Source organism: Anolis sagrei, chromosome 4, assembly GCF_037176765.1.
Source record: "Anolis sagrei isolate rAnoSag1 chromosome 4, rAnoSag1.mat, whole genome shotgun sequence".
Classification (NCBI taxonomy): Eukaryota; Metazoa; Chordata; class Lepidosauria; order Squamata; family Dactyloidae; genus Anolis; species Anolis sagrei.
This window is the reverse complement of record NC_090024.1, coordinates 10,472,681-10,486,476: the sequence shown is the minus strand read 5'-3', so window position 1 is coordinate 10,486,476 and position 13,796 is coordinate 10,472,681. Positions and strand designations below refer to the sequence as shown.

The following is a 13,796-nucleotide window of genomic DNA, read 5'->3' as shown; positions in this document are numbered from 1 at the left end:
TTAAACCTACAGGCCCAAAGAAAACTATGACAGATCTGTGGGCAGAATTACTACAAAAAGAAACATCTTTCCGTATTTCAAAACCTAAGCTCCTTATCTATGAGCACAACATTTCGCAAGCTAAGCTCTACCTCTTTACCTCCATATTGTTAGATGGCTTTAAATTATAGTGCAAAAGCAACTGTCACTTCACCTCAACAATCAATTGATCTGAGATTAATTGGGAGATAAAGCCTTCAATACTACTATCTGTGTATCGTACTTAGTGTCAGTTTAGATCACCCCTTTTGATTGTTACAACCCAGTAAATCAGGACGCACTTCTCCAAAGATTAACATTACGGCCATCTTGTGTCAACATCATTGGCTCATGTTCACCAAGATGATTTGCTTACACAGCCCACACCTTGTCCTGAAGGTTCAAAACTGAACAGGTAATTATCATACAAAGCACTGTGTGAGGTAGGTTAGGCAAGAACAGCAATCTGCCCAAGGCCATTCAGCAAGATGCCCTTTATCTCCTGTACATATGAACTCAGTAGCATACTCCATATTACAGGAACACATGATCTTTCCTTCAAAAAGAAAAAATAGCCTAGTTTTGGACACATATCCTATGTTTGCTTTTGTGCACGTCAAAATATAAAGAGAACATCTAAATTAAATCTAGTTCCAAGTATTACTCATTGGCTCCACAAATCACACCCATCCCAAAAGAAACTGATATGCACTGTCCGTGGAATAACACAAATTCAGTGAGGCACGTGGACTTTGGAATAAGGAGCACTTCGTCTTTGAAGAATCAGCTCTTCAGCCATTTAAAGGCATGGTGAGTCAGCCACATTTGAAAGAATAGCTGAAATGTTTTGCTTAAGAACTAGGATTTACAGTGACCTAGAAAGATCCTGAACGTCAGCTGGAATGGCTGAACATTTTGTGACACTGATAAAGTTCAGTCATACAGAGGCCTATAAATCAATCCTCATGGCAGCCCCATAAAAATGCCCTCAGGAGTAGTACCATATCTTCTCTCTTCTACCCAACCTCTGAAGTTCACATCTAAGTAGACTAATTTAGAAGGGGTCGGAGGTCAAGCTCCAGCATGTGATGGTGTCTCCTTCTCTGGAGGTTTTTAAGCAGAAGGTGAATGGCCATTTGTCAGGACTGCTTTGATGGCCATTTTCCTGCATAACAAAGGGTGGGCCTGGATGACCCTTGTGATCTCTTCCAACTCTAAGATTCTACATCTGTGTTGTATGTTCCCATTTATTAGTCTAGAAAATTTCATCAAAAAGGTCCCCAAAAGCCTGGGTCAAATTTAGACTTATACATGAGAATATATAATACTTGCTATTAGACCTATCTAATATCTAATGTCCAAAGACCTAACAATTGGAGCCAGATGACGTAAGCAATTCTTTTAAAATTGAATTACCTGAATCCCAAGAATTTCTCTTGAGTATCAGAATAGCTGCTTAGAGCTCACAGTACTTTTGCAATAAGCTTTCTTTGTTTCAATAGATTTTTTAAAACTGAGAGTGAGTCACTTTATTGCAAATATTATTAAAATGGGAGTAAAAAATTCTTGCCAATCTACAACAAATTATTTGGAGTGCTGATGGATTTCGATGTGCCTCCTTCTCACTTTGTTCTAATTCATTCAGAATTACATGTCATGAAAGACAGGAGGATTTCATTAAGCAAGCACTCTGTTTGGTATTGCCAAGTACAAGGATGTACAGGGTGGTATCAGGTCTATTTGGAAAAGGAACTTGAAGGCTTGTTAAAGAGACAAAATGGGATGGGGCGGAGAATTATTATTATTATGCTTATTTACACCCTACTTTTTCCTTTCCACAAAAGGAGACTCAAAGTGGCTTTTTTTGCAATGAAAAAATTCTAGTCCATGCTTTCATTTCAGGACTAATCCATAAGTAACATGGCATCATGATTGCTGTCCCTATGCATCTAGTTTCTGAAATTGTAGCAAGAACTGGCCTTGATGCTTGGAGAATGTGGCCACCTCCCATTACAGCATTACATCTCCCTAAGATCCAGCAAACTGGCATGGGTAGTTATCGCATCAGTCATATGGTTTCCTGGTAGCAGATGCTTCTCTGTTGTAGTCACATACAACTGAATTGTAGTGGCTCGTATGAGATGGGATTATTGCTCATGAAGGCAACACTTGAGAACACATCTGATCTGAAAGCAAAGAAGGGTAACCACTGACATCAAAGGACCAATAATGATTTTACTTACCAATTTGTAACAATACTGGTGTAACCAAAGCTGTCTCCATAGCGTAACAAAATTCCCGGCCAAACATGACGGCACCATGCATCACCCAGAGACGAACAGGTATCCGGTCTATGGATCCTTCGCTAATAGTCTCTTCTTTACTCTCATTCTCATTCTCCGGTTTCTGGAGCTGTACCACAGGGAGCTCTTGAACTTGCATAGATTCCGAGTCAGCATTCTGGGGAGCCATTTTCATTACCATAAAAATATATATAATATATATATTTATATATTTATTTATTTATACCTATATAAATAACACTATCATCTCTAACGATAAGTTACCATGTCTTCTCTTTCTGATGGCGTCGTGTTTCTCATGCAAGCAATATTTGTAATTCCCCTCCTTCCCAACGGGTTTCGTCATCAATTTCTTATGCAGCAGGCGTTGAAACATTCAGAGGAACAAAAAGCTATTTGGTAGGAAATTCAATTCGACATATGGCTTGCTTTCGTTTACTGTGAATTAGAGTTAAAAATCCATAATTGCCATTCAGTTAATACCAGTTTCATAATTATTATCGAAGAGGTGCTGAAGTTGTTTTGCTTGCTACACAAAGGTGGAATGGTGACACAAACAGCTGCTCCACTGGTAATCCCCATCGAGTGGCTGATAAATCTACAAACAAAGAGAAGAAGAAAGTCACAGACTACCAGGGCACTTGTTGGAGGTTCTCTACTTTCCCTGTCTTCTTCCACTGATTTAAATAAGGCCCCCTTCACACTTGTCTAGACTCCCACTGTAGAACATATCCATCTGTTTTATGGAAGGCTGTTAACTGACCAAAGACATATGGGCAAACTTTCTAACTTGGGGGCCGCATGGCAAGCCAGAACAGGGTGTGTGGGTCAGGATGGAGGAGTTTCTCCCCAAGTCGCCTCCCTGTTCTTTCCTTCCCTTCCTCTTCTCTTTCGGAGGCAGAAAGTGAAGGAAAGATAGGAAACTTTTAGATCCCAAAGGGATTAGCCTTCGTCAGCATGAGATGGTGCACGGGAGAGAAGACGTTAGACCATTAGGTATAGAATAATATAGAATCCTGATATAGAATCCTAGAACTGGAAGAGACCCCCAAGGGCCACCCAGTCCAACCCCCTGCCATACAAGAAGGCACAACCAAAGCATTCCCGGTAGACAGCCTCTGTGGAAAAACCTCCAGAGAAGGAGACTCCACCACACTCCCAGGTAGCCTATGTCACTCTCCAACAGCTCTTACTCTCAGGAAGTCCATCCTAATCTTTTCAGTCGAATCTCTTCCCTGCCACTTGAAACAATTGCTCCTGGTCTCTAGAGCAGGAGAAAAATCAGCTCTTACTCTCAGGAAGTCCATCCTAATCTTTTCAGTCGAATCTCTTCCCTGCCACTTGAAACTATTGCTTCTGGTCTCTAGAGCAGGAGAAAAACCAGTTTTCCTCCTCTTCCTCCTCCTCCTCAATGGGACACTCTTTGAAATCTTAAAACATGGTTCTCATGTTCCGTCTCTACCTTCTCTTCTCCCAGCTAAACATCCCCCAGGAGGAAGGGAAAAGAGAAAGAAGAAAGGACAAAGTGAAGGATGGATGGATGGATGGATGGATGGATGGATGGAAGGAAGGAAGGAAGGAAGGAAGGGAGAGAGGGAATGAAGGGAGGGAGGAAGGAAAGACAAAAGGGAAGGAAGGAAGAAGAAAGAGAGAGGGCAGGAGGAAGGAAAGAGGGAAGGATGAAAGGGTGGAAGGGAAAGAAGGAGGGAGGGAGAAAGAGGAAGAAGGAAGGAGAGAAGGAAGGAAGGATAGGATGGTGAGAGAGGAGGGCCTGAGAAAAGAGCCCAAGGGGCTGCAACCGGCCCCTGGGCCTGCCAATATTTGCTTTAGAAAATTAAATGCTTCAAATTTGCGTTAAATAAATTTGCGTAACATAAAGTCTTTTTTTTTTAAATGCTCTTTCAGGGACTTGGAATAAAATAGCCACTTATTTATGTATGAGCATGCTCAGTTTTATAAAGCAAATAATGTCTATAATGAAGCTAACATAGCTAAAGCTATAAATAAAAGACATTGCAGAAATAAGTTTCTTCACAAATTGACTCTGAATGATCAGATGAGACTATTTCAGTTTTTAAAACTTAAAAAAAGCATCCCCTGTAATCTGATGCCTGTGTATGACATAGCCATTGGCTCAAAAGGATGTTAAAAATGGTGGAAATGCACCTACATAGAGTTCATCTGGAAAGAAAAAAAAATGGTTGCAAGACAATGGCCCTTCAAGATCTACTGGGGGACCAATGCAGCCCCTTAATACCATATTTCCGCACTCTATATTATGAAAGGTATTTGACAATAAATGTAGTATCTGCTAGCACATGGTTTATTGTTATTCAGTTGTGCAGAAGGCAGCACCTTCCAAGGTACTTGACTCTGTGCATACATCGCACCAGTATTTGACCTACATTCGCCAGAGTGAACATAAGACTACGGAGAGCTGCAATTGGATGAAGTTCATTGCTGTGTGTCCATTACACGCCTGGAGACAAGTGACTCTTCACACTACACATTTACTACAGCAAGGGGCAGTCAAGCACCAGTAAATCTACAGTTCTGTGTCAAGTGGGTTTTATTTAACTTAGTGTTTCATAAGAAGAAGAAGAAGCTGCTTAGATGGCAAGCCTCAAGTGGTGTTATGAACCCTCAGGCAATGCTATTGGGCAAGAGTGAGAAACGTTGTGATGCTCCAGAATGTATTTAGACTGAAACTTCCATCAGCCACTGGCAGAGATAATTTTGAGGAATAAGGGATGTTCAGCTCCGCATGGAGGGCTATTTTCTAAGCACCTGTTCTTGGGTTTGCAATTGACAAATAACTTGAGACTACCAAACTCAACCGTACCCCCCACAGTTCTAATGCTTCTGTTTTGAAAATGTAGAAAGTCAGTCTAAAGAGCAACATTTGCTAATTTTAGCAGACACAAAGCAGCGCAGTGTGTCCACCTGCATTTTATTGATTAGGAATAATTGATTTCCTAGTAAATGTCTGAGAATGGAAATTCAGCTTTTCGGTTCATATGATTGAGAAAAATCTAAATAGAATCATTAAATAAACTATATAACTTTAAATTTAAGATATACCAAGACTGTTCAGGCAAGCCATAATGGTGTACTGGTTTGAGGTTGGACTATGACGCTGGGACTAGGATTAGATTCCCTGCTAAGCTATGGAAACCCATTGGGAAATCCTAGATGAGTATCACACTCTCAACCCCAGAAAATGATAGTTTCATGCTAGGGTTGGATTAATCAGAAGCTACTTGAAGGCACATAACAAGAGGGTTCAGTCTCAGCCAGTATGAGGCATCGAATGCCACTTGGTTCTGTTTCATTTGCACCCACCTGTTCCAATTAATATTCAATATACAGGCAGTGAACTGTCAAAGAATGAAATGGTGATTCAGTTTGTTCTATGATTGGGGAAATAAATTTCAGAAAGTCAAAATTTGTGTTATTAACTTCATTCATTATCTCTGGTTCAATCGGCAAGATCGACTGTACTCTTTCCAAGCTGGAAAGCAAATACATTCATTCAAGCCTATGGCCTTCACAACAATAAATACAAAGATATGAAATATTCTTGCACAAGCTTGTGCCATAAACATGCACAAGCAGATTTCTGTGTTGTTGATTTTGTTTGGCAATCTTCCCTGAAACAAGATATAAGCACGCAAGCAGCATGTATAATTGCATCATTATTGCTAGATATTTTGGGTAAGTGGGACAGGGAAGAGTCAACCATAGTCAGTGATAAAGCATTATTTAGACCACGACAATTGCATCACAGTCAGCTATCTGGGATGTCATTACTGAATGATATACGGCTGATGTGAATGTTCTGTTACGGCCACACAATTCGTACATAAACTATGTCAGAATTCACCTTGTACAGAGTCAAGTGAATTGCTGAGGTGGCAGAACTTTCACTGGGATGTAAACAGATTTCCTTAAATGCAGATATCCAGTCTTTTGCTTTTGAAATATGCATCTTATCACAGAACCAGTAACTCTGACCCAGTTTTCAACAGAGGTTGACGTTGTCGGTGGAAACTGAATCAGGATCTCCTCTCGTACTAAGAAATGATATTCATATCCTTGCTTAGCATAGAAGACATGTCTTGATGATACACTTGAAACTGTGATGCCCTGCTTGAAACCTACAGTTGCTTTACCCATTCCTCACATCTGGCCAGAGGGGATCAAGTTTTCTTCTTTGAAACTCACCTGACAAGTTCCCTCAGCTGCAAAAGGTGTTTACTATGTGGCAAGGTAGCCTGCTGACTGAAAAAAATTGAAATCCTTAGCTTTTTGAGAGCATGAAAACAAGAAGCATGGGCCAACATATCTGTCTCTATTTTTAGACTGTGCCAAGCCACAAGACCGTTTCCAGGACACTACTTTATCTGATAAAACTGTATTTCGTCACTAGGCAGATAAGTTTTGTAACATGTACCACCTTAACATTGCTCCTTGACAGCAATTTTCCACATTGGACTGCGAGAAGATCCAACCAGTCCATATTTCAGGAAATAAAGCCCAACTGCTTATTAGAGGGAAGGATATTGGAGGCAGAGATGAAGTACTTTGGCCACATCATGAGAAGAAAGGAAAGCTTAGAGAAGACAACGATGCTGGGGGAAATGGAAGGAAAAAAGGAAGAGGGGCTGACCAAGGTCAAGATGGATGGATGGCATCCTTGAAGTGACTGGATTGATTTTGAAGGAGCTGGGTGTGGTGATGGCTGACTGGGAGCCCTGATGTGGGCTGGTCCATGGGGTCACAAAGAGTCGGAAACGATTGAATGAATTTTTTTTTAGGTACTGCTACCAATTATTTCAAAGCAGAAAAAAGGGAAAGACCACTAAAGCTAGTACTGGTGTGCTGGGATACCAAATGGCTATTTCAAATATTAGGAATAGAATCCATGCTAAAGAAACTGGTTGGTGTTCAGATGGTAGTACCTTGATATATAGTGAAGATCCATGAAACTGGAAAAGACAGAGAGCCCGTTTACGTTTTCTTATTGTTAAAACCAATGGCTGCTCAAGAAGAACGAATTCAGCAAACTCCTAAGATTTCAAGGAGATGAGGAAATGGCAGTTTCATCCAACACTAATCTCAAGCCCAGGGGAGGAAAGCATTGCTGCCTGATAAGATCCCAACCTTTTGCTTTCCGAGCAATAAAGTCTGCCGCAAGCCTGGCAGATGGCAACACAGAGAAGTGTTTAAAGGTGACAAAGAGCACATACTGAAATAAATAAAAAGGGCAGCTGAAGATAATTGTTCTATTCAGATCCAAGATTGTTTGGCTATCATTCACACAAGTGAGGAGTGATGAAGCCCATCAAGGTATTAGACATATGGAAGCCCATGTTCAGAGGCCTGACCAGCTCTCTTCCAGAGGGAAGAAGTTTTAGGGAGGAAGGGATCATCAGGAGACACCCAGTGCCCTCATTCCAGAGCATACTTTGGTGCTTCCTTTGGGCATCAGGTTAACCACTGTGGGAAGGAGGACACTAGACTTGAATGGTTGAATATTGATCCTTCCAGCCACAAACCAAAATAAGGTCAGTAAAGCCTAATCTATGACACTTGCACAGAAGAAATTGGCCAATTCTTCATACTGATTGGCACACATCCAACTGGATCTCCATTATGAGAGGTTTTAAATTGAAGGAAAGACTATTCTCAGAGGTTTCCTACAGAACTAAAGACTATACTCAGAGACAAGAAGAATGAACAACCCATGAAATGGAATGACTGCCCTGCCTCCATGTGATCCTTATGGATCCTGGGGCTCATGTAGCTTTGTGGACCATGGGATACAATCTTTTCTTCATGCCAAGCTAGGGCCTGCTGAGCTAGCATTTTGCAATGGGTTGGAAGAACAACAAGCACAGCTGTAATATCATGTCTATTCACATCTGAGATAAGAAAGAAAATTGATTTTTGCAATCTGGTCCTGATACCAGGCAAAAGTTAACAAGCCCTAGCATACCATCCGCCAACTGCAAAATTAAACATGTGAAAAGGACTCATCAGCATGAGTGCCAAAAAATTCCAAACACTACATAAAACTACAAATCCTAGGATTTCATTAAACAGAAACGTGGCATTTAAAATAGAATCAGAGTGCTATAATGCTGTGGGGTGTGAAAGGGCCTTTGGATTTTGGTTGACAACCCCATGGCAATAAAAATGGAAGTTGCCATCCAAAAGCTCTCTGAAGCTCTTCCTGTAACCCTCCTCTCACTTCTCTTGATGCATCTTGCTGTTCTAGTGCGTCTAGACATTGTATTTATCAGATTTCAGTACTGTAATTGCTCTGATGTTACTGAGAGGTTTCCAACTTTACCCTCAAGGGAATCTGAAGTACAATGTGTTCAGGATAACATGACTTTTAAAAAGTTTGGTTCATTTTTGCACAAAGCAGTGATGTCCAATTCATTAATTTACCATATTTATATCTGCCTTTCTCACCCTGGAGGGGCCTCAAGACGGCCTTACAACAGGCAGCAATTTGATGCCATGCACACATGTGTCAAATAAAAATTACAATTAAAATCAAACAATTTAAACATTAATTATTACAAACAACAATTAAAATCACACCAACCAAAACATAATCCAGGGCCATTCCGTTTGTCTATCACATTGTTTCATAGTCACTTGTTGTACTGCTCCAATTACATGTCCAACCATAAAAGACCTCTGTCCAGGCCGCCTTTAAATGCAGCCACTGCAGCCATTTCAATACATGTTTCAGTCTGTGATGATCCAAGGACCAAAACTATGAAATACATGCTGTTCTTTTAACAAAGTGCTTTGGCTTTGAAGTCTTAACATTCTACTGAATTCCGGAGGCCAGAGAGCGCTACATACTACTTCAGTATGAGTCACCCGCTGTCTGTCTCTTTAAGAAACCACAAGACAGCTGCAGCCATGCACCTTCCCTGCTGCTCAAAAGAGGAAACCAGAATCAAATGTTGGTTAATGGGGCCCCTTCCTTTTCAATTAGAGCAATCCTTTGCATTAACAGATTCTAGCAAAAAAGGTGATAAGTGGGCTGTTCCAGTTTTTCTGACTAAAGAAAACAGGCAACTGCTTACAAATCAGAATAAGAAAAATTTAATTCTTGTCACCTCTTTCAGATCATCCAAGGCTGCCTGAAGTGTGTCCCCTACATGATGCAACTTCATCTAGTTGATAACCACAAAAGAGACTTGTGGTTCCTGAAATATTTATTGTTGCTGCTGTTAACTGCTGTCAAGCCAAGGCATGACATAGTCCATTACAACAGAAACAACAAAGAATAGATAGAAAATGGAGGCTTCTCCCCCCTCCCGCAAATTCATTTCTTGTTTCTACAATAATAGGAAATTCTCTTAACACTTTTGGCTACATTACACATTTTCTACATTTTTATTTGTTTTCTCTTGCTCTACTGTTATATCCTTTGATAAATACTTCTCAGTTAGCTATAAAGGATGCAAACAATAACTGACCAATGCTCATGAACAGATGTTCAAGCAGCAAGAGAGGTGCTTCAGACCTCAGGAGGTGAGCCTGGGAAAGGAATATAAGTGGTTTTGCAGAGTCCCAGTTTTAATTCAAGAATAGGATATTTAACTTGTCTTTAATCATGGCAAACTGCTATTTAATAAACATGAACCACAAATCTAGAAGGGTTCATAGTGGTATTGAGTCTGATTTCCTGTGTGTATGTGTACCTTCAAGTCACCTATCAAAGTATGGTGACTCCACTCATTTCACAGAATTTTCTTAAATCAGTGCTTCTCAACCTGTGGGTCCCCAAATGTTTTGGCCTTCAACTCCCAGAAATCCTAACAGCTAGTACACTGGCTGTGATTTCTGGGAGCTGTAGATCAAAACACCTGGGGGCCCACAGGTTGAGAACCACTGTCTTATATCAAAGAATTCCCAGAAGAGTTTTGCCACTGAATTTCTCTGGTGTGTGAATGTATGTGCCTTCAAATTGCCTATCTATTTGGAGTTGCCAATTCCTTCCTTTCAAATAGACTATAGCGCCTGGAATCAATTGGTGGTCTCCCATCCAAGTACCAAACAGAACCGACCACAATTTGTTTATAACTATAGAAAGCATTGGCCCTATAGAGGTCCGCTGACTGCAAATTCTTGAAGCACTAGTAAATGTAGCCAATGGAAAGGAGTGCTGGGAGCTGCAGTCCAACATAATTTGCAAGGCTGCATTATTCGTTCCCCTTGAATTGCAGCTTCTCTCACAAAGTACCATGTACCCTCTGCTTAGGGTGTCTATGCTTCTTGATGATAAGTAAATTCTGGAATCTATGTAGAAATAAAAAGACTCACCCTGGAAGTACCACAACATTTTAAAATCTCTTTTCGGTTCTTATTTGGCCAATATCATTAGTACTTTACCCAAATTCTACTAGCATAAAACTTATTCGAGGGTTGGAGAACTCTCTTTCCCCCAGATGCTGTTGGACTTTAATTCCTATCAAGCTAATTAATTAATGTTGAAGGATAATGGGACTAATCCATCAAAATCTGGAGGAGTAGGAAGTCCTGAGCTTTAATTTACTCAAATCTTCCACATTCAGGGAACTCTTTTAATGTTAATCGTCTAAGGAACACACTACAGACCTCAGACAATTCCAAGAAGCATTCTAGACATCATCCAATGCAAACCAGCAATGTATTGCTACAATACTACTGCTGTACATTGAGGCACAAGGTCAGCTTTTGTCCACTGCAATACAATGTGGAAACCATGACTTGACCAGATATGCAGCCCAGCTTCACATTCATGATACCTGCTTTGCATCCTGGAACCAAGTACCCAGTTCCCCATGTGTACAGAGAGAATAGGGCAGGGATACCCTACTTTTGGCATGTCTGCCAAAAGCCATTATCTGCAATGAGAACCACACATTCAGTCCTGTATACAAGATAGTACATGTGCATTGTAAAACCATGGCTCAGTGTGGTTGCATCTCTAGGCCACTGGATCACATGCTGGCAAAGCAGTACAGCTCCAGAAAAATTGGTTTATATTAGAAGACTAAGCATTCCCAGACAAGAATATTGAAAGCAACCCATGGTGTGGCTATTTTTTTTTACCTGTTATTCAAGCAGTCTAGGCATTAACACAGCTGGCTTCCCTTCCTCAAGCAGTGCAAATGGAGAGGCACAGTAAAGATTCTGGAGTCTGACACAGGGAACTTCTATAGAGATGAGACCGACACACCTCTGGGCATCTTAAATGCAAAAGGAGGACACAATCAGTGTATTCAAGGGTTAGGATAAGATAAACCACACAAACATCCCTACATATATCACACTCATTTAAGACAAGAGCGTTCACCATAAAGAAAGGAGTATTAAAGACTCGTGTAAGTTCAAAATTCCCATTCACTGAATAGGTTGCCTGTTTCGTGTCTCCATGATCTTCCATTCCTGCCTTTCTTCCTTCAAGCGTCATCTAAAGTTGTTACCATGGGTGCCTTTAAGACATGTGCAACTCATGGTGATCCTAAGGAGAACCTATCATGAGTTTTCTTCGCACAGTTTATCCAAAGAGTGGTTCGTCTTCACCTTCCACTGAGGCTGTGGCCTACTCAAATCCATCGAAATAAGCTTTCAAAACTGAGTGGTCTCCAGAGTTGTAGATCAATGCTCAAATCACCTCACTACTCTGACTCTCTTCAAAACGCACTGCAAGTTCTGGTATTTTTTCCAAACTGGTTCTAATGGGATCATTTGTATCAACAATATAGTGATACAAAAGTGTAATTTTATATATAGGTATTCAAACCCTGTCAAATTCCAATATATATGTGGACATGTTTTCTCCCAGCTGAAAAGAAGTATGCAGAGGCTGATGCACACCTACAAAAGTGGTTAACATCTTTACCATACAGAATAAATCTTTGGGGTTCATACGTCGAGCATGTCTTTTATTCTACTTCAGAAAACATTGTGTCTTCACTATTAAAACTTTATGGACACTGCAGGACTGCTAACTATGAACTCAAAAAGTAAGCAGACAGTGAAAAGCCCCAGGGGGAAATGTTCTAAGTGGCAAAGCATGTGCTTTGAAGTTGGGTATTATGACTATTCAAGGCTTTATTTCTAGCAACAGTGAAGTGATTCCACTAAACTGAGAGAAGGCAGCCTTTGTCAAAAACAAATATTGGAACAACAAGGCAAACACATATTTCAACCTTTCCATGTTAGCTGCAATGTAAAAAGATAAGTACTGTGGGCATACTACAGGCAGTCATCTTTCTCAAGTTAAGATGCTGGGAGTAAGAATCGGTTTGTCAAATGAGCAGAAAACACAATTCTGGCATGGTGTGCACAACCATGCAGATGTAGGAGGTGAAATAAGCCTTTTGCTTTCAGAAGCAGCCTTTTAATTCATATCATAAAGTTGCTTGTTTCAGCAAAAGGATACACTCTTTTTTTAACAAAAGAAAGTGCATTTTCCCTTTGCTTCCTTTTCCCACAGCAAACAGGAATGAAGCAGGCCTCCAATCTCTTTTGCTGAATGCAAGCACAAATATTGCCATTTGTCTATTCCTTTGAATCTTGCAAAATTACGAGCAGAAAATGCTGCATTTGCAGCTCAGCCCTGGCCAAAGCAAACCTCAAAGGGAGAGGCAGATATAAAATATTCCAGGCTGAGCCTTCCTGCGTAAAAGTGCCAGTAGCTCTTTCCTGAATTAATTTTTTAGTTTGCTAGAATACCAGCTTGAATGATTTCCTTTCATTCAAGTGGATACTGTGCCTTATCTAGGAAGATTAAGAGACTAATGTGCATATGTGTAGGTAGGTATGCAAGAACGAAACCACTATTACCTGAAGCACCATTTCAAAGGCAGATACAAAGAGACATGAGACATCTAGGGATTCTATTTGGTTGAAGACACTTGCTTCAGAAATATTATATTGGTGGGATTCACTTGATGCTCTCTCTGTCTTTGCTTCCTTGCTCTTACGGTTAAGGAGAGATTCTGTATCATTTTGATGGTTTACAAAAAGGCAGTAGATGGTAAGGAAAAGGTTGCTCTTGCCCTTGTCTCCCACATAAAAAACAAGATCAGACTCTTATTCAAAACTAAAAAACTATATGATTCCAGTCCTTTTGTGTTGCAGAGGCATGCAAAGAGCCAAAGAGAGAGCCAACAATGAGACAGACTGAAGTCAGGAATAATTTTACTTGGAGCACATGAATCCATAGCTCTCCGTATCCCATCCCGCCCTTAAAAAGGAAATTTTAATAGGTCCTTGCTTGCCATTTCCTATTTTAAAACCATTACAGAAACTATTCTGGGAGAGCTTCACTCTGTATTTGTCTGGGGGTAATGAGACTTGCATTTCAACACATCTTGAGGACCCAAGGTTGCAGGACATGGCTTTTTGCAATTTGGTCTTCTACAAAATCTCAGTAGCACTGGTTGGCAAACCTGC

The 13,796-nt window shown here is 40.5% G+C and overlaps 1 protein-coding gene across 6 annotated transcripts in view; it reads right to left on the bottom strand.

Moving 5' to 3' along the window:
• Positions 1-13,796, bottom strand: part of SLC45A4 (solute carrier family 45 member 4) — a 151,958-nt gene that overhangs the window by 47,766 nt on the left and 90,396 nt on the right. For 3 of the 6 annotated variants that reach the window (XM_067467255.1, XM_067467254.1, XM_060775936.2), the window contains 3 exons: positions 11,445-11,581; positions 2,586-2,919; positions 2,262-2,478 (listed from right to left, as the gene is read on the bottom strand). In XM_067467255.1, the coding sequence (XP_067323356.1) occupies positions 2,262-2,478; positions 2,586-2,621 (253 nt within the window). In that variant the 5' untranslated portion in view covers positions 2,622-2,919; positions 11,445-11,581. The remainder of the gene's footprint in view (positions 1-2,261; positions 2,479-2,585; positions 2,920-11,444; positions 11,582-13,796) is intronic. The other 3 variants (XM_067467258.1, XM_067467256.1, XM_060775939.2) reach the window with 1 other exon arrangement.